Source organism: Netta rufina (assembly GCF_964035555.1).
Source record: "Netta rufina genome assembly, chromosome: 10".
Classification (NCBI taxonomy): domain Eukaryota; kingdom Metazoa; phylum Chordata; class Aves; order Anseriformes; family Anatidae; genus Netta; species Netta rufina.
The window spans coordinates 10,709,578-10,731,329 of record NC_140133.1 but is presented as its reverse complement, the minus strand read 5'-3'; the positions used below and the strand labels follow the sequence as shown (position 1 = coordinate 10,731,329).

General features: G+C 40.0%; 1 protein-coding gene across 20 annotated transcripts in view; it reads right to left on the bottom strand.

The window, feature by feature from the left end:
- Positions 1-14,444, bottom strand: part of SLMAP (sarcolemma associated protein) — an 89,648-nt gene extending 75,204 nt beyond the window's left edge. For all 20 annotated transcript variants that reach the window (XM_084292852.1, XM_084292841.1, XM_084292845.1 and 17 more), the window contains exons 1-2: positions 14,316-14,444; positions 12,767-14,117 (exon numbers count right to left, since the gene is read on the bottom strand). In XM_084292852.1, the coding sequence (XP_084148978.1) occupies positions 12,767-12,964 (198 nt within the window). In that variant the 5' untranslated portion in view covers positions 12,965-14,117; positions 14,316-14,444. The remainder of the gene's footprint in view (positions 1-12,766; positions 14,118-14,315) is intronic.
- Between the last annotated feature and the right edge of the window lie 7,308 nt (positions 14,445-21,752).

Sequence of the window (21,752 nt, the reverse complement as noted above, 5' to 3'; positions counted from 1 at the left end):
CACATGCTCAGAAATACGTAGGTTCAGTGATGTTGGACTTTCTAAAAAAGATATTTTCACTGGACAAAATACAGATCACATTGACAAGGTTTTGCTTCATGCTATTTGATTTAGCTGTTTTGTGAAGGGAGCTAGAAAGTATATATTGAAACAAGTACTTTTTGAGGTGGACTGAAATCCTTTAAGACAGGAGAACTGGAAACTAAAGAGCATCATCACTCTCTGAACTGCAGCACTGAGTCTTGCAGAAAGTAACAAAGACTCCATCTTCCACCAGTTTTCATATTCCAATTTCTCATTAGCACTGTGGAAAGATGCAAGACATACACACTTCCTGCTGCAGGACACTTAAGTTTTACCCAAACATTATACCAGCATAACCGAAAAAAAATTTAATGCTTTACTTTGTGAAGAGCAATCATTCATTCCTACTTTCCAGATGCTGAAGTCATAACACTCAAGAAAAACTTGGAAGTATTTAAATATTTCCAAAACTCTAAAGTTTGGCTTAATACACTATTAGTATGTTAAGCAAATATATTAATTATTATAATTCAGGCATTTAAATGCTAATGTCCTTACTATATCTCAAGTGTAGGCAGGTGTCTAAGTGCTTTGCACTTTAACTGAGCTGCACTGTAACTGACTTCACCACTTCTGTCTGTATCAAATAAATATTCAGGACATTCCTCCCATCGCCGTTCTTCAAGCAAGGTCACAGAGCTCCTTCTAAAAGCTTGTTTTCTGAAGCAGATAAACTTTCTTCTCCCTCCTCTAAGATGCCAACAACCAAAGCTCATACTTCAAAGGCCGCATTAAAAAAGTAAATTCTCATATATCTAACACTATTTCAATTGGTCATAAATACAGTCCATCAGGAAAATAAGGAGCTCATCCCAACCAGCAGAGAGTCAACATAGCTTATGCTTAAAGCAAAAGAAAAAAACTTGCAAAAAGCCCTCAAGACCTGCACATTGACACGGTTAAAGAAAGTTGCCCTCCTGGCCAGCTGTATGAGTGAATGAAGTGCATCTAATACCTTTTTTATCTTTTTCTGATTTATTACTGATGTTCTTCCACTGAAATGGGACATTTCATCAAGAATTATAAAAAGCACAAACAATGAGAAATTCTACTGCAATCAGAAATGCAAACAATTCAAATACTATTTTAGTATTTCCGTGAGCGCAATAAGGTAATGAAATACCACAAAAGGAACAACAACAGGGAAAAAAACAAACAAACTGGAAGATCAGTAGCAGGGCATCCCCTCCACCCACTGTAGCTTCTCTAGCTTTATGGAAAGTAAACCCCAGAGCGTGAACTATAAGCAAAAACCATAAAAGCAAAGGCTGAATTGGCCCATTTTTCATATTTGACTCAGTATACTCACTAAAACACTTTTTAACATCCTAGCAATTACACAGCCGCTAGTAATACTAAAACTGCAGAAAGCTGCCCGCTTGCTTTGGTGTGAAATATGTTTTGCTTGTGTGCTCTCCCCACGTTATTTGCTATTTTAGACTACAAAAAGAACTTCCCAAAAGCTGCAACTTCTCTTCAGATTGAAGGGACTATTCCTAGAAAGCATTTCTGCCTTTTGTTGTTTGCTGCTTGCTTATACTCTCGCTCTCTCATCCACTAAACGCAATCAGTTTTAAAATAAAAATGCAAGTCGGCTGTGTAATGCAGTAGTTCAGTTCTGAGTTAAAAAAATGTTTTCTGACCATATATAATCACTGATTCTCATTATTCTCATTCTAAAAGTGACCCTGACATAAAAGCTCTCTACTGAAATGCAATTTCCCAATATATCAGCATTTACTGTTGTGTTAGTAAATGCTAACAGCCTGGCCCATAATAGCTTGGGACTGAGAAGCCGAGCAGCTGCCCACACTTACTCTTAGCTTTCAGGTACGGACTAAACCAAAGTACCTTGTATTCGTCATAGATGTGACCATTCACACAAAGGCAGCCACTCTTGAACAGACAATTGTTAAGCCACCAAATTTTTATCAATGGCTAGAATACTTAGCTCCTGCACAGTCGAGGACTAGAAATTTTAAATAAAAAAAAATATCTAAGAGTTTTTTTGTTTGCTTGTTTTGGTTTTGGTTGGTCAAAAAAAGAAATCTGAAGTAAACCCCTCAAATCTGGAAGGTCAGTTGTTGCATTTCCTTTTTCTCTTACTTTTTAACACAGCATCAAGTAATTTCTCATGTTTTATTACAGCTTAAAAAAAGCAAAACAGAATGAGAGGTTCACCGGATCTTTACTCTTTAATTGCCAAGTAATTTGTAATTTTAGTACTAAAGAGGAAATCAAGAGTGTCTTGGAAAAACAGCTTCAACCTGATGGTATCAAAAAAGTTTTCCTCAGTGCTAACACCAAAGACCTCATTAAACATCACCAGGCAAAAGCTTCCTTTCGGATGCAGATAATGGACCTCAATTTCAGAACACTAAAATATACAAATTACCAATTCTAAGCACCGTCAACAATTAAGTAGAATTAAGAAGGAATACTTAGGAAACCTCAGCACGAGTACAACAGTGGAATAAAAGCATTACTTTTTCCAAATGCCCACGAGTATTAGCAAGCACTTACTATTTCTTACATCTTTCTATTAACTGCAGTATTTGCGCTGGATAGGAGACAATGCAGAGTTTTGGTTCAGCTTTGCTCACCTATGTAAAAAACTGTCTAAAGCAGCATTTAAAGCATCATTATGTAACGTACTTTTTAGACTTAATTTAGGTTGAGGCATGACACCAGCAGACAGATCCAGTCACTGACATAATGTAACAAGATTACAGCTCCCCTAACATTACTCAAAACTACATCCTCATTAAAGGTTTTTAAAGGATACTAAAAAGCAATTATTTTTGTAAATCTTTTGGAAACAAAACTGCAACTATAAAGGAAGTTGTGCACAGCAAGTTTAAACTATAAAATACATCAAAGAGCACAAGTTACAGATCTCATAAGAAAGACTAGTCATCATCATTCTTTAATATTAGATCATAAAACTTACATCATCATCTCAAACTCATCCAGTACCATCTACCCCGGGGAAGACTCGAAATAAAGCTTTGTGGGAAAGGGAAGAAGAAAATTGAATGCACTTTGATTTGATCATCCAGGGGAGACCAAATAACCCCACCTGTCCTTATATCTGCATAGAAGATAATTCAATTTCAGGAACATTTACACCATGCTATGTGGAAAATCCCAGAACAAGGATAACTGAAAGAGCCCCCAGGAACGCAATCAGGATCTCCCAGAGTAGCTCAAAGAAGTCTGGGCAGCTGTGTTAGTGCAGTGTTTTTACGAAACTAACACCTCTCAAACCCATTTCTGGAACGTGGGGTCAGATTAACTCAACCTGAAGCTAAAAGGTAGATAGATCTATATTAAAACTCTCTGAAGGCAACAGCCTGCGATGGGATGCATGTATAACCTGCGCTGACTGAGTAGGTGGCAGTGATTGTATGCAGATTCCAAAACAGAAAGCGAGTTTTGAAAGTTGTCAGTGTATGTCAACACATTTGTTCACGTACAAAAACCACCAAACATTTTCCCTTCTGTTTATGTGATAGTTAAAAACCACCCAAAACAAACAGTGTTTTAATTTTCTAATTAACAGTCAGATTCATTAATTTAACCAAAAATCAGGATGAAGCTATGGTAAAGAGCATTCAAAGTGACTAAAAATAACCACATTTCTGTATTACCATAAAAGTAGTCCATCAGTTCCTCCTTTAACTTTTTAGTAAGGTCTCTGTCCACAGACCAAATCTCTGGCTTATAGTCACAAACAATATTTATATACCCACTGAAATCCCCGCCTAAACAGCACAATTGTAGCTTTATCTAGTGTCAGCTAGCCACATAGATTTCAAAAACAGATATGCCTTTTCTATGATGATTTGTATTCTCGTCTTTCTCCTACAGACTCTGGAATATGCAGTCCAGGAAAAGTTCTCAAAGAGGAAGATTTAAAAAACCAGTTTCCCCTTTTTAAAAACTCAAAGGAAGTGGTGGTTGAGAGCTGTAAGTGAAAGTGTTGAATTATTTCCACCCCTATGGAACTAGGAGAGAATTAGGAACATTATTATGTCTTTCATCTAGTACTTCTTTTTGTCAACTACATTCTAAGAAAATTTCTAGCTGACATATTTTGGCGGGAATTTTAAGTTACACCATAAAATTAGTACTCTAGGTATTTCATAATACTAGATTTATATATATATATGTATATATACATACACACACATACAGAAAGTTCTAGGTCCTCAGAACATACACAGCTTAAGACAATAGCAATATCAGGCAGCCTACCTAGCAGATATGCCTGACCCCATCCTTACAAACTTAGTTTGTTGTTGCTGTTGAGGATTAATTCTGTACCCAAAATTCTGTCCCAAGACCACAAACAACCTAATTAGTCCTGCTGAGAAGCTAGATGACTTCCAGAGGCGCCTACCAACCTAACTTATTCTGTGACAATCCGTCCATACCATGCACTTTGGCAGCCCTTGTTCATAGCATTCTAACTTCCTTCCAAGTAGCTATACGTGTACATAATGACTTACAGTTCTGCAACCTACAGAAACAAAAGATATTTAAACTTATAGTTTGTTCCTTAATAATATAATATTGACTCCACATAGCCTTAAAAATCCTCTGACATTCAGCAAAAGGAATCCCTGTAATGACAGCAAGAAAATAACAAGGGGTTGAGATTACCTATCTAGAGCAAAGATTAGAAGAATATTTTGTCTGCAGAGTGGATTACTTCACATCCAAATATAAACAATTGGTTTTGTTTTGTTTCTCCCCACAAACAAAATTGAAAACGTTAAGAATTTCAAATAATTCATTATGTCTCCTGAAAGCTTTCAGAGTCTTCAAGCACCTGGAACTGGTAAATCTAAGTACAGAAAACAGCAATGCTAGAATAAAATTGCAAGTAATAATACCATCAACATTGATTTGCAATGCCACTGCCTGTCAGTTCATTCAACTATCATAGCCAACAACCAGACGAGGAGAGAGTGGCCAATTAATTGTGCCAGAAATCACTGGAAAGGTCACCAGAAATTTAAAAGGAAAACAAGCAGACAGGCTAAAAGCCCAGCTCTGCAAACCCAGGAGATCTGGCTTCTACCCCATACGGTTAAGTATCACACTTCAAGAGAAGAAATGTAGTAACAGAAAACAAGACAAAGTCATCAAAATCTGTTTTTGTTTCATTTTAGAGAAGGGAGTAAAGTGTTAAACAAACAAAAACCTTTTACAGAGCATTAATATTGCATCATCAAAAAGATACCAAAGTTTTAGAAAATCTATGTGTAAATGTAATCTTGCTCAACATCCAGAAAAGGCACAACTCTGACAAAGTGCCAGTTAAGAATATAAAATGCTGTATCAGGCAAGACCGATGGCATATGCAAATAGCAGCAGCCAGTACCAAATGTCCTCAAAAGAACGTGCTGTACAAACATCTATTTGGCCAATACCAAAGTTTTTCTTCTTTGATTTGAAACATAAGCATTTCGACTCCTTCCTTTAAAAAGGTTTCTAGTCTATACACAAACATCCACAACTTTTTTTAACCTTAAGCTCTTGCATTAATTTTATTTTTATGGAAGACATATTATGGCTGTACTTATGAGAATATACAGAAATGAACCATTAACTAGTGTATAACTTACTTTTGCAAAAATATTATACATTCCTCAAGCCCTTAACTATCCTTGACTAATCCCAGTACTTTTAATATTTACTTTTTATGTTTGCAAGTTTGCTGCTAGGGCTTATTGTGCTTTTCCACTCAACTACAGCGTTAATTCAGGATTTGGGACTTTCTGTCATAAGCCTGCTGGAAGTTCATCATTATTTTTGAGATTGAAATGAACTCTAAGACATCACTCAATCACATACCTGTGTGTCTGGTGCAAGGTAAAGCCAAAATTGTATCTGATTCAGTGTCTGTCTCCAGCACAATTATTTTCCTTCTCAAAAAGGAAACTGTTCAGAGTCTCTGGCACACATCTTGTGGGGGTTTAAGATAGTGCAGCCCACTCCACCTTTCTGCCAGAGGTTCTCACTCCTAAACCAGACTGAAAAAAAGGCGTGGCTCTACTGGACAAAAACCTGACAGTGCTTCAAGCCTTCTTCCCTCAATTCTTCTACATGAAGAAATACTCCTAGAGATACAGATGAGTTAGGAACACCAATGCATTGCCACAGCAAGACTTAACTTGGAGTTCTTCGATGATCCAAACTCAGCAAGTTAGTAACATCAACAGGAAGCAATTATTGATGACTCAAAAAAAAATAAAAATAATCCAGAGACAACAAACAATCATATAATTTAGTAGCAATAGCCTGTAAAATTGCTAGCTTTAGGGACGGAGACAGCAGTCTTCCTTCCCTTTCACTTGCCAGGTTGGTCTGTAAACAACGAAGTTCACACCACTTTCATTTTACATTATCTATTAAAAGAAATGAAAAAAACAGAACGCAATAAATCAGCTGATGAATTTGTCTACACATTTTGCAAAGTTTCAGCCAGATCAGATTGAAATCAACTCAAAGCAGCGCACTGACACAGATAAACACTACTAACCCACACGGCTCCTTAAAGGACACAAATTCAATTACTTTCGCTAGATAATGAAGCAACCAAAACTGTTCAAACTCGCTAAGAAAAATGAGAGGGCAAAACAAATGAAAAGCATTTCTCCAGTATAATGTAAGTCTGCCTGCCAAAGAGCAACGGATTACTGCAAGTAACACATGGAAGTTTTTCAAAGAAAAAAAGTTTACACGATTTTGAATAACAGAGGTGTGTTAGGGAGCAAAGTTTTACATTTATAAGCACAGAACCAGGAACAAATGTAAACCATGGCATCAGAGGCCTAAACACATTTACTGGCCTTCATTACTGCTAAGTAACATAATTCATTTGAGGTTTGTAAAAATTCATTTCAAATACAAAAGGGATTTTTGTTTGTTTTTAAAACCTAATCAATGTGTTGGCGTTCCTGGCTCAGTACAGATGCATCATGACTGCAGTGGATCAGCTCCAAGAATTACAGTATTAGCTCTGCAGCAGTGGCTCTAGATGGTATCGCTGCAGGGAAATCCTTATCGGCAGCAGCTCACCTCTGCTATAAATGGCTAGCCGACCTTCTACATGGCTTCTAACGGAAACATTTTGGTGAAGTTTGCCGAAACTGTTAACACCCTACTCTATCCTACTTACGATTATACCAGCATAAAATTAGATAGTTCATTCAGGGTGAGGAGCACTTACATAAAAATATTAACAAGTATCCGTACAGGCTGGCTGATCTCACCCTCTCACTAAAAGCATCTAAGCACTGAAATTTCACCTCGGAGCATTAGGGAAGATCCCAGGTCAGTCTCCCAGGCCGCTTGGAATAAACAATCAATGTCTGGAAGATAAAGTATCTCTTCAGCAGACACTGCAGACTGCAAGCACAGTGCAACACTGAAAATACTGATAGCACTCTTCAGCTCTCAAAGACAATTGTAACAATGCTGAAAAGAGGTATTACAGGAAAAATAAATATCAAACATGTCACCTATCTAAAGAAATGCTATCCATACACAACAAGTTAAACATTTAATACATAGACCAGCACCATGCAGCCCAGAGTATCATACAGGTATCTCTATAGGTGGCAGCAGAAATAACCTCTTATGAAAATCCTGCAGCCCCAAATACCATTTTTCATATCCCACTAAGTTCTGTGAAACAGATTTACTCAAACACTTCTGAACATAAACCATGTCCTAGGCAGGTGTCCTATAGTTTGAGTCTTCCTGAAGTCTTGACCTCCACACAACATAACGTGTAATGTTATTTGAACAGCATAATTCCTTTCTATATTTTTTTCCTTCCACAGTCAAAACATATTTATCCCTTGTACAATACAGCAAGAAAAAAGAGCAACTAATCTGAGTCCCATTTACCAATGTGTTTCTTAAATTGTTGGTCCAAATTGGATGTAGTACCCTAGACATGACATAACAAAATGTTGAGGGGGATAATCGCTGGCTGTGCTCCTCTTATTACAGCCTAACACATTCTCAGCCTTCTTTGCTACTTAGGCACACTACTGGATCCTGTTCAGCCTGCTGTGCCCACCAGAACTTATCCAAGTCCTTTCTAGCAGAGCTGCTCCCCAGGCAGTTGGTCCCTAGCCAGCAGAGCTGTACAGGATTCCTCCTTCCCAGGCGCAGGACTTCATGTTTGTCCCTGTTTGGGCTCCTGAGGTTTCCTTCCACAAGGCAGCGGGCCTCTGGATAGCAGCCCTGTCCTCAAGCGCATCAACTTCATGACCCTGCCTTGGAGAGTGCACTCCAGTACCTCCCTCAGGTCACTGATAAAGATGTTAAATACAAGAGGTCACAGTACAGGCTCCTGTAGCATTCTGCTCATTACCAACATTCAGGTGGATTGCCACCTATTAGCCACTACTCCCCAGGCTTCATCCTCCAACCAGTTTTTTTTGTTTTTTTTTAAATCATCTACTTGTTTAGCTGTCCAGACCACAATGCCCTACCTGGGACAGAAGACTGCCATGGAAAACGCTGTCTTCAGCAGGGCTTTTGACAACGTAAATAGTGTGCACTGCCTTCCCCTGCACACAAACGTAGTGAATTATTCATAAAAGACAACCACACTCACTAGAGATGATTTGTCCCTGCTGAATCTGTGCTGACTTTTACCAAATCACCTCCTTCACGTGGCCAAAAATGTGTTCCAAGACTTGTTCCAAGACTTTCCCAGGGACCAACACAAATCTGTCCACCCTGTAGTTCCCTGGCTGTATCTCTGGGGTTGGTTTTTTGTTGTTTTGTTTGAAGAGGGTGCTCCCTGCAGGGAACATTCTTTAACATTCTTTTATCCCACATAATTTAAGGCTAGAAGCCATGAAGTACAGCCTTAATAAACTTCATCTGCTATCATGTTGACTATTTGGCTTTTAATCTACTAATTAGCATTTCTGTAACCAAGATAACATGAGCCTGTTCAACTCAATTCATACCCACGCTGACTTAAATGAAAACAGTAGTATTAACTGCCACCCTAACATGGAAGCTTGTGCCTACAGATTTTTTCAGTTGTTAAAAATGACCAGTAATTTGTAGTCCATTTGGTCTAAGACAATACTTTACTTCTCACACAGTTGAATTCTCTGTTATATCTGCTGGAAACTTCAGCTTTGTACCAAAAGCTTCTTTCCCATCTGCCAGAAGCATTTCAGCCTGGGAGAAGTCACACATAAATTATCACGGCTTTTTACTTTGCTTTTTTTAAAAAACAAAACAAAAACAAACAAAAAACCACTCAGGTTTAATACTATTCCAATTAAACAGCTTTTACATCGTTTCTGTCCATTTGCAGTGACAGAAACTGAACTAACACATTTAGATTTTCTGAAGCATAGCACACTTTGGTTTGCTTTGATTCACACTTTTTGGAACACTCCTTGCTCAGCACAACATCCACTTCCTACATATCTAGTGACTCATTTCTACAGGCCTCTCTTAAAAGGATCCAAATGTAATTACTCACCCCCCCTTAAAAAAAATATCAAAATCAATTCTAAGCTTAAGCTTCTCATGTTACTGATATATGAAAAAATCCACAAAAAGCAAAAGGAGACATTGCACTGTTTCTATAAACACAAGCAAATGGAGACATTGCGCTGTTTTTCTATAAATATTCTACTAAGCACAGAAAAAAATGAGTACAAGTTTCCCCCCCTCCACTGCCTCCACCATTACTTTTTCAGGTTTACATGCTCAAAAGGTTTGTATGTGTTCAAAAACATTTTAAAAAAGAAATGTAACTTTAAACATCTGCTTTTAATTGCTATTTACATGTGATCTTGAAGACTCACCCCGCTTTTATCATTAATAATGCCAGCGTTACGTGGACATTATCTCCTTTGGGCAGGCAGCTTTTCCCATGCATAGTTAGAGTGTCTTTGTACAAAGTAAATATTCACCTGTCTCAACCCAGAATAACATTTCATCTTCAACTTGGTGTATTTATGTGATTCACTTCAGCTTAAGCATATCCCTGCCTCAAAAAAAAATGTTTAATAGTTCCCTCACCAATATTTACCGATGCTCCCTCTCCCTACTTTCCATCCTTCCCTCCTGATTATGCTGATACTGTTGTTTACAGGCTACGTAGCAAACAGGATCACTCACATGATTCACTAAAATAAAAACAAACAAAACTTCAAACCCTCAAGAAAAAAAAAGAGTACAACTGAAAGACAGCTCAAGAGGCAGCAAAGAGGATGGACTGGGAATACAGGAAACTGGTACTGCCATTGAAGTACACAGCTTTTCAAAGTATAGCCCCAGATGATTCATGAACTATTTTGAATTATTCAAAGATTTCTCTTTGTTACTAAGTTAACATTTCAAGGTCCTTTATCTTCCATTAAAAAAAAAAAAAAAACACAACAAAAAACAGAACTGGTAAAAGTCCTATACATAAGCTCCTAAGAAATGTTTACAAATACTGTAGCAAAAATAATTTCTGTAGGTTTAAATATACATCATTGATAGGATAATGACATATTCCTAGATGAGACATACTTATTTGAAGTTCTGTAAACAATTATAATAAACGTTCTCACATGCAAATATTCTGGCATAATTTTAGGGTTTTGTTTATTCTTTTGAAACACCACAGTTTTTTTTAAATCACTTTTGTGATACAAGATTAAGACTATTTACCAACAGCTCATCTACCTGCCTTTTCCCAACAGCTTATATCTCTTAGGATGCATTTTCTCCTCTCCTTCAACTATCAATCTTCCCAAGATTTACCATTCAAATGCTCAGACAGATCCAAAAATCAGATGACACTGATAATGACACAAACACAGAAACCAAAATTTTACATCTCACTTTACACTTTTTACAGTACCACATATACAATTTATAGTAACATATTCCTACGCATCACCTGAAACCCACTGTATTTAGTAGATCATTATGGCTACTGATCAAGATACTCACACGGGCAATTTTCATCAGGACCCCCATCAGCTCATCACACGACAGTATTTCAAGAGGTATCACATGTTATCATCTTATTTACTACTTATTTAATACTACTAAGTTGCTACTTTAGATCAGCTAGATAAAAGGAATAATGATATATAATATTGTTTGACATGTATTAGTAAAGCCAAACTACGTAAACATTTAAAAAGAGAACTAAAAACCAGTTGACTCTTTTAAACTCCTCTATTAGCAGACTTGCTCACCACCCAGTGCTTTATCAAATTAAACCTTCTTTAATATGGCTAAATAATTTATAGCTATCACAGGGTATATGAGAGTCTTAAAATGTTTAAAAATCATGAGAAATATTAATAAAAAGCTGTACATACAATGCTTTTGAGTTTAAAAACAGTACAATAAACCAGAACACTTTATTGAGTCAAAGGTTAAAAACTAAGCTTAAACTAAAAATAGCAATATTTCCTGCATGTAAGTTTTCTAAAGTGTCCAAGAAGGCGCATTATACACGCTAGAGAGCCAAAACAACATTTTTAATGAAACGCACAGATAGCAGTTCGCACAATTACACGCAGGTAACTTGAAAGCCAAGCCATAACCCAGCCTTAAGAAATTAAATGCTTGTCTTGTCCCATCATGCCCAAGTATTGCATAACATGGGATAGTTAACAATGGAAGGCTTAAGAACTTTGACTGCATTCTACTATTCTTCATGCTGTGTGATCTACTAAGAAATACTGCATTAATTACAGATCATATTATTCTCAAAATCGAGAGCTACACCTGACCACATTTCACAGAAGGGCATCCAGAGAACATAAAAAAAAAAAAAAAGCTAATTTATAGCAGATGAAGTTCTAGGGTGGAATATCAATACATTTTAAAAAATACTGTGCTGAGCAACTGCAATCTGCACTTTGTTCATTTCTTGTTGGAAATTTAAAATTAACTTGACAGTCATTAAATAAAATGGCTTTCCTTGTCCCAGTTCAATCCCTAGTGGACAAAACACGCACTGCAGAGCCCCTAAATTGCACTTAACAAGATATCCACTGTCTTTTTGAGACAAACAGTGATGGGTTAATAAAACACAGGCATATTTTAATATCATTTGCACTATCAATGACAAAATAACTTGTATGCCATTTGCTACATTCCTGCTGTCATAACAAGCCTTCTATCAGACCCAAACAAAACACTCTATACACAATTTCAAAATGACAAGTAGGAAGAGCGGCACGCAAATCCAACATTCTTTAAAGCCAGTTTTTTGATGGCTCCTTATGATGAGATTTATTTACACGCCCAGTGAATAATTTCTCAGCATTTGAAAAAAAATACTGTTACGCCACTTCCTTCATACAATCCTTTGCTTTCAGATTTCTAATTATTACTCACCTCAAAATCACTTACTCCCAGTAATGAACAATATGCATGCAAATTCTTCATCACTTATCTTCAACTGCTTGCTTTATGTACTTTTAACAATAGGTGAAGTTTCCACACAGTAAGAAATTATCAACTTACCTGAGAATTAATCACTTTAACACAAATCTTACTCCTTCCACATGTAACCGTATTTATTACAGTGAAACTAAAGTGACCCGCAACACACAGGGTCTTGTTAAAGTAAGTGTGAAAGTCACTATTTTTAAATAAAGAAAGCAAAACGCCTTACCTTGCCTGTCTTGTGATCAAACCAGACAAGAGCATGGTTCCTGGACAGCACCTTACAGTCAAAAGTTGCATTATTCTGAGCTGGCCGGCAGCGAGCCACTGAGCGGCCAATTTTGACAGGCTCGTCCAGGTAGACATGACGCTCCTGAAACGGATGAGAGTTCGGGCGGCAAGTGAAGATGGCCAAGGCTGAAGGCATCGAGGACAGATTGGGGTTGCCACACCAACCAGAGATGAAGAGAACCTCTTCCGATGCAGACTGTCCTCCACGATTTTTAAGCCGAACCTCCACAGCAACTTTACATTAAAGCACGACAAACATTATCACGTATGAGAGGCCTAACAACTCATTGTTTCAGTGTGTAAACTAATTCTGGCAATAATCCAGTGAAAAAGCCCCATTATGTCTTTTAACAACATCGGCAGTGGCCCAGAAAAAGTCTAAAACGCACAACTTTCAATCCATCCTCCTCTGGAAGAATAGGAACAAGCATCTGATTCCTTCAAAGAGAAGCAAAGGCTCCTTGAAAGAAGGATAGAATGTCTCAAATCCAAGTAGATGAGTCATACAAATACTTTTGTTTGGGACCTCAACTGCCTTCTTTTTTTTCCCCCTTCCGTAAACAACACTGACCAAAATTCTGACCCACGTAACATGGAAGCAAAGAAAGGTTTAGGGAAGGGGGAAAAAGGATCAACGTCCTCTCTCAAAGCACACAGGTGAGGAGCTGGAAGGTGACCACGAAGCCCTCGCGCCGCAACAGGGATCTAGCCGTCTCACAGGGCAAGCCGCATTTCATCATCTTCGCATATTAAAACAAAGCCGAACCGATGGTCCTGGATTTAGGCGCTACGCTCTTTTCCTCCCCTACCCCCTGATAAAGCCGAACTGCTCTACAGTTCCTCGCCGCCACTCAGATAAGGAACTTGATAAGGCATGGAGAGGGCTGCAAGCTGCTTCTCCCGGGGACAAGCCGAGGCGAAGGGAGACTCCTCCGGGGCCGGCCTAGGAGCGGGCTGACAGGTTGCTGCCAGCGGGGCCGGGCGCGGGGCAGGCTCCCTCCTGCCCCGGGGAGGGGGGGTCCCGGCCAGAAGCCCCCTGCTCGGGGAGAGAAGGAGAAGGAGGAGAAGGACGACGAGGAGGAGGATGAAGAGGAAGAGGCGGCCGCAGCTCCGCTCCTCTCAGCCCCTCCGCAGGTGGCTGCGCATCGGGGGGGGGCCGCCCCTCGGCCCCTCACGCTTCTCCACCCGGCGGCGGCGGGAGAGGCCTGGAGGCCGGGCCCGGGCGCCTCCCGCTCGGTAGCTCTTGCCTCTCCTCAGGCGACCGCCGGCCGCGAAAACTTTCCTCCGACCTGCGGAGGCGAAAACAAACCGGGTCAGACGCGGCCCTCGCCCGGCGCCCCCCTTCCTTCTTCTCCTCCTCCTCACCCCCCCTCGTTCCCTCTCGTCCCCCCGGCCTAGCGGTGCCCGGCCCCGAGGGAGGCTCGGGGCGGCCCGGGGGAGGAGGAGGAGGAGATGGGGGGGGTAGAGGCTGGGTCTCCCTCCCTTACCTTCAGCGCAGCGGCCGCCATAGTGACTGGAAACCTACCCGGTGCGGCAGCCGGGGAGGGGCGGGGGTCGGGGAGAGGGAGGGGGGGGGGGGGGAGGGCAGGCGGAGGGAGGAGCCGGCCTCGGCGGGGCCTGACCGGAGGCGAGGCGAGGCGGAGAGGCCGCCCCCGGGCTCCGCGCAGGCGCTGGGGGTGGAGGGGGAGCCGCGCAGCCGCCTTGGGGCTCCGTGAAGCCGCCGCTGCCCCCCCCTGTGGGGTCGCTGCTGCCCTCTGCAGGGCGCGGGAGGAGCCCCTGTGAGGGGGCAGCCCTGTGAGGGGGCAGCCCTGTGAGGGGGCAGCCCTGTGAGGGGGCAGCCCTGTGAGGGGGCAGCCCTGTGAGGGGGCAGCCCTGTGAGGGGGTCCGCGCAGGGCTGTGAGGGGCTCGGGGGCAGCCCCGTGAGGGGCTCAGGGGCTGTGAAGGGGGAAAGGGGCTGCGCAGATAGGGCACGGTTATGAGGTGGTGAGCCGGGGGAAGGTTGCTGAGGTGAATGAGCACCCAGGGTGGGCGCCATCTCCTTCTCCTACAGGGTGGGTGAGCCCCCTTGCTCCTTTCCACGCAGGGGGGCGCACCCTGAGGTGGGGTTCCCCTGCTCTAAGGTGAGGGGCTCACCCTGAGGTGGGGGCTCGCTCACCCACCCTGAAGTGGGGGTCCCCCTGCCCTGAGGTGAGGGGGTTGCCCTCCCTGAGGTGAGGGCACCCCAAGGCAAAGCAGGGTTTCTGCACTATCTCCAATATCTGGTTTGTTCAGGGTGCTCCCCAACACCTCCCGCCTTCCTTCCATGTGTTTTTCATGCCATTTTGTGATCCTAGGTGTGAAATTTGGGAATGTTGCATGGCGGAGAGGCTGGCTGGGTTTTGATGGCTTTGGTAACCGTCTGGCAGCTGGGGGTGACCCCTTGAGGCGGTTGAGCAAAAAAGTTCAGTGGAGGACAGAGATGGGGTTCACTGGCCCAGTGTTCTCCTTCAGCTGTTCAGAGAGGCCCGATTAACTATGGCACAAGGCCGTAGTTATCCCCATTTTATAGAGATCGAGGAAAGGGTGTTACTTTTTCAAGGTCATACAGTAGGCTAGCACAGAACAGGTCCCTCCAGTCCGAATTCATTTTTAAGTCAGTCAGTCCCTATAAAGCAAACAAGCAGAGATTGTTTGATATAGGATAGATGCTGGGGTTGTGCCAGCACTATAATTACCCCGTGACAAGGTGTTGGGATTAGGGAGATGGGAGGGTTTTGTGATGCCAGGAAGGCCGTGGAGGAAAGAAGTGGAGCCGTGCCAGGCAGTTTAGCCAGCAATATAGGAGAGAAATACATAGCAGTTGAGGTAAGGCAGTGAAGTGCCTAAGAGAAAGAATGATTACTGTGTTATTCGTTATAGCACAGTAAAATCTCAGGGTCATTTTTTTAACCTTTTTTTTTTTTTTTTTTTGACTCTTATTATTGGGGGGGGAGGGTTGGATTCATTGCAGCCTAGTTTTCTGTTTTTCTTCTAATGATCCCAAGAAAAAAACAACAGCAAAAACATGTTTGTGTATCTGTGTTTGAAGCAAGGAGATTAAATCCAAAATGAGACACAAGTTTGATTTTTGAGGACAAAAACAGACTATATGTGGAAGCTTTAGGGTTGTATACTGGTAGTTTTTAATTCTACAGACGGTGTATGTATATGATGCACCACCTCATAGCTTCCATCAGCTTGTTTGTAAGACTGTACTATTGTGACAACAATATTTCTAATTTACTCTTTTATGTAAATGGAAATTTGAATGTCTGTTGTTTATAGCATACAGGATGCCGTAATGAATCAAAAAGAGGAAAGGAACATAACAAGAGGATGGGGAAATGGGGAAATAAAAGTCTACCAGGAGTTAAATTTGAGGGAAAGGGCTGCAAAAGTAGAAATAATTGAGAACATTTTGGAATTGGAAAGGAGTCCAAAGTAGCGGGAACAAATGCTACTAACAGGTGTTGGAATGAAAAGAATGTTTATGAGAGCATTTCTCATATTTGTGTATGCATGTTTAATTGAGAAAGGAGTTTGAAAGTCAAATCCAAGATGAAGAAGCAGCATTAGCATTTATAGGGAGTAAGAGGATCAAGAGAACTAAGAGGGATATTAGTTGCTGATGTTCTCTGTAAGTACTGTTTTTCAGATATTAACGCAATTCAAACATATTTCATACTGTATTGTCTGTACAATATCTTTCTCAAGGTTTTATGTGACCAGTAGAACAAACTAATACCCCACGTTTAAGTGTCTTTTAAGCCTGTGCTATCCATATCATAGTATCCTGAACCTTTCTCCCTCTATCCCCTGGAGAAATCCCATTACGACAATCCCAAGAGGCAAGCAGTGGCATGTGCCAGCTGCCCGGTATTTCTGGGTGCTGCCAAGTGGCTCAGCAAACAGAGTTCTGCCTGCTTTCATCAAGGGACCTAACTTGAGCCCTCCTCTTCTGTGTGAGTGCCAGCTTTCGGAGAAGTTGGATGGACTTAGTTCTGTCAGACTTTTTTTAATCCTATTTTAAATTGGCTACCGAGTTCAAAAGTTATTAGAGGCTGAGTCGTAGACTTAAATTAAAAATACAGGAAGTGGTTGCATTCTGAATTGGGGAAACAAACTATAATATGAGTATTTTATGAGGTATTGGATACTTATCAGAAAGTGTCGATCTTTATTTAAACAGTGGAAAGCAACAGGAGGATGGAGAGAGTTCAGGATGGAGCAATCAACCACTATACTCTGCTCAGCAGGAGTACAGAGGGTGTGTAAGCACATGCATCTTTTCTGCAAACCACTGTTGGTCACACAACCGAAAGAGGCAGTGAGCTTTTGCAGCCATGTTAGGTAAGGGCAGCAAGATGCCACTTTGGTGGCCATCCTTTTTCTGGGCGGGAAGTCCATAAAATTTAATGATAGCCATCATAACTGAGGGCAGATACAGCATGCTGTATAGCCATATTGGATGAGGGAAATGGAAGGGAGGTGTCTGTTTCATTTGTCCCCCAAAGAACTGGTGTCTGTTTCAGAATGGTGAAATGTGGCGGGGTTACGGTTTATGTATGTACCTGCTAAATATCTGGATTTTGGTTTGAGTGTGCCAAAGTGCAGGAAAGACCCTTTAGTTCTAAGGATTTGCTGAAAAATAGGATCCTCTGCTGAAGACAGACTGCTGTGAATTCTAAATAATCTCCAACTGCCAAGAAGAAGAAAAAAACAAAACAAACAAACAAACAAACAAAAAAAAAACACTGAGCATCATTATAGCCAATTCAGTTACAAATTTCTGAATGGTGTGCAATGAGGATCTAGAAGGCTACCAAAATGTTGTATGTTGGATTAAGGTTGTCACTGAGAAGGTGTTGTGACCCAATTGCTTAGTGGGAGATCCTGTGTAGAGAGAGAGTATTAGATATGGAATGCATGAGGCATGCTGTGTAGAAAAGTTCAATTTTCAATATAAAAATCATGATATAAGTTGAAAATGGAATAAATAGATAAAGTTGGAGTTGCACGATTTTCTGCTGTGTTCTCACCCCTGAAACTCATTCAGCAGCAGCTAACTAAATCAATTTTTCTCATGATTACCAGAGATATGACAAATAATATGCATAATTGCCCCACATGAAGCCATACCAAATTTTAAAATATAACACTACATAAAGAGATTTACAGTTATGTAGAGTAATGTGGAAACATACAGCAGAGTTCGAACAGCTGTGTCCTGATGTTATATCCCTTGCAAAACAAGCTTGCCTCGCAAGTAGCTGTAGAGACATACAGAATGAAGCTGAAGCATCAAAAAGTTAAAAATTGTTTCAGAGCAGTAGGTTGGTTTTCCTGCAGCTATAAATGTGTCAGTTCGGATGAGAACAGACAATAATATTTTGGTTCATAGCAATCACTTGTCCGCTAGAGGGCCAGGGGGAGGACCAACTGCATGTCATCTCAGACTAGCTAGCTCAGACAAATGTTTGCTGATCTACAGTTGCTTTTCAGATCCACTGACTGAATATATAGTAACTTTTTTCCTAGGTAGGAAAAATGGTCTCACAAAATAAGGTAAACAAGGAATGGCAAGGTTCTTGTGACACCGGTGATTCTACAGTTTGTTGAAATACACTGCTTGCAGTTCTTGATAAAATTCACAATATTCTGTGCGTGCATGATAGCATATCTCTGGACAGTGGCAAGACTAAGTGGTGTGGTTGCAGTGCATATCAATACAACAACAATCCAATTTGAATTTTCAGATACATGTTGTTTTCACATGCTGAATGCATATACTTTCTACAAATGTTTTCTCTAGCAGTGTATTTCTGTCCTTGCTGATATATCATGAGAAATAAATGGAGCAAGATCATTTCCTCAGAATAATGATCATTAGTGGAAAAGAGTAACAGGCATTTGCTAATGTTATTTGCTAGTTTCATTATCATGTTTAAAAAGAGTCAAATTATCCTAGTAACTAAAGATCATAGGAAAAAAAAAAAAGCCCGTAATACGTATCAGAGCTGCGTTATACCTTATATTTAATTACAAACCTTGCATTGCAGTGTTTGAAGCACTGCATGTAAATGACTTTTGGAAAAGATTCTGTATGATGATTCTATAAACATTGGTATGTGAGTGAAAATGATCTGGCTCCTGAGTCCCTTAGCTTCCAGTGGCAGTGGTTCCATAAAAATCTTTCTACAAGCTCACCAAGCTCTTCCTAAAAACTTAGGGCTCTAGTCCTCACTACTCTTGTTGGAACATTTTCTTCAAAACCTTGCTTCTCCAATGATTAGAAAATTTGTTCTAATTATCAGCCAGAATTTATTCAAGGGTAGTTATACCTGCAGTGCTACCATTTTTCTTTAGTTTCAAAATTATGTTCTGTTCTTTCACCTGTCTGACTAAAGAACCATTGCATTATCTTTCAGCCTTAATTTTGAAGGACAAAGCAACTCAGCTGGTTTAATCCTCTCTTGTCAGGTAGATTCTCCATTTATCTTGTTTCACTGTATACAGTTATAACAATGTAATATGCATAGTAAGTTTTATATACTATGTAAAGTAAATGTTACATGTAAAATGTATTCTCTATATAATCTCTATTACATACATTATGTTGTATGTTGATAATATTAATACAATGTATATAGCAAATATAATGTAACATACTGTTAATAGTTAATCGGTTTATATTAATGCTAATATATAATTTTACATAGAATGTTTCTTTATTTCTAATGAAATTCTCTAAATTGGTCTACCTGGCCTCTTCCCTGCTTCATCATTTTAGTAGAACACAGTCATCATGTGATTAGCTCCTAGTGGCTCTTCTCTTAGTAAGAGGTTGACATTTTTGAGATGTTTGAAATTTTCTCTGGTTTGAAGAGTAAGAAAACAAAGTGTTAAGTACCTTTCTTTATGAATATGTTTGTTACACCAATTTTTCTGATACAAATTAAGTATTGCTTTCAATTAAAATCTCAAGGGTGGGAGGCAAGGGGAGATGAGCAGAAGATGTTTATCCAGCCCTTTGGTGTTACGCAGTAGATACGTGCATTCCACACCATCACTTCCTACTGAAGCTGATGGAAATTGGCCAGCCAGCAGCCACCACTACATTGGCTGCTACCTGGTAGAAAGCTTCCTGCTGAGAGGCAGGACAAAACAGCAGAGAGAGCAGTTGTGGTTGAAAGAGGGTGGAAGAAAGTAAGATAGCTTCAAATGCTGAACAGCTTTGGACTTTATGAATCCACCTGTCCTGCATAGGCCTATACTCATCAGCTGTCATTACAGAGGATAGTTTTTTTCAGAAGATACTCATGTCCAAACCTTGTAGAATATTTATATGAACAGATTGCTGTCTTTCTGCAAAACAAGGCAGAGTTCAAAGAGATTTAGTAAGGGCAAACTCCATATGCAGAGCCCTACAATTTCATGTGCAACTTATAGCAATGCATCTTGAGTTGACAGGTTCCCAACTTTGAAGCTTGTACTTAGACCTGCACAGATTTGACCCAGTATAAGCTTCCTGAAGAAGAAAGCAGTCAGCCTCAGTTGTTATTACAATACCTAAAATACATGCAGGAACATCTTAATTCTTTTTTCATAAATGGCTGACATCCATTCTCAACCAAGAAAGATCATCACGTTTTATGAAACCTGGAATGCATTTGAAATGTCTAGGTAAAAATTTTCCTGAACTGATTATTTCCCTAGTAGTTAGGAAAATTTCCAGTAAGTGAGAATCCTTCTTTCTCAATGATCATATCTCTGTTCTCTAAACTTTCTCCTGCCAAAGGTTTATTTCTGTTAAGCATCAGGTGGAATTAATTTACTGGTTATTGCCTATGTTTAACAAAACGAGTAGAGAATATCAGTCTTACTAAAGGACTTTATTCTCTGTAGTTTACTTGTGTACAAATATATAGAGAGACATACTTAGGAGTATACTTTTTGTTTTCATAAAGACTTAAAAATAGAGGCCAATGAAAACTAGAAAGGAATGCATAATAGGAAGGTCTGTAAGAAGCCACAACATGTCATTTTTAATTAAACCAAGCGATAAAAGCTTTTGGCCAGGCCTTGTTTCAGCTCCTAAATGAAACCAGCAAATTAAATACCACTGCTGTGACTTTAACCTGATTAAGCTAAGCCTTAGTCACATCATATTTTGGATGGCAATCTTTTACAGAGTCTGGGAATTAGCTACTGGAAAAGTTCATGAGTCTGAAATGGCATCATGGCAAAATACCTGAAGCAACAGGAGACAGCGCAAGCCTTCCTGTACAGCCGCTCCCATTGCACGCTACATAACTCCTTTCATATCTTAGTTTATATCTAAAATTCACTTTACCATTAGTGGTTTATGGTAACAGAAGGCTGCTCTATCTTAAAGTATTACAATGATAATTTTGTGTATTATAATTTTATTTGCCTGAGTTATATATTTATTCCTCCTTTGTCTAGGAAATTATTCTAATGATCAAAGCATGTGTTAATTTCTGCCAGTTTGGTTTTGATAGATAAACAAATGTTGTTAACGAGTTAAGGAAACAGTGCATCCAAATAGTCCTGAATTTTCTGTTAAGTATGCACAGGTGTGGTATCTTGATTTTGATATTTGCAAGTCCGAATTGGAAGAAGTGTCAGGTAATTCAGGCAACCAGCCTGGCTGCATTTACTACAGGTGACACTTTCTGGTAGCAGTCAAGCAAAAGCCTAGTGTGAGTAACCAAATAACAAGAGTGATAGTTTAGGAAAGCCTTTTTTTTTCCCCTCTAGAGGGAGAGGTGTGATTTTTATTTATTTATTTCTCAGGGCAGCTGTGTAGCGCTTTTACCTCGAATGCCACGAACTCCGTGGGACACGGACTGTGCTACAGGAACACTTGAGAGAATATTTCGGAA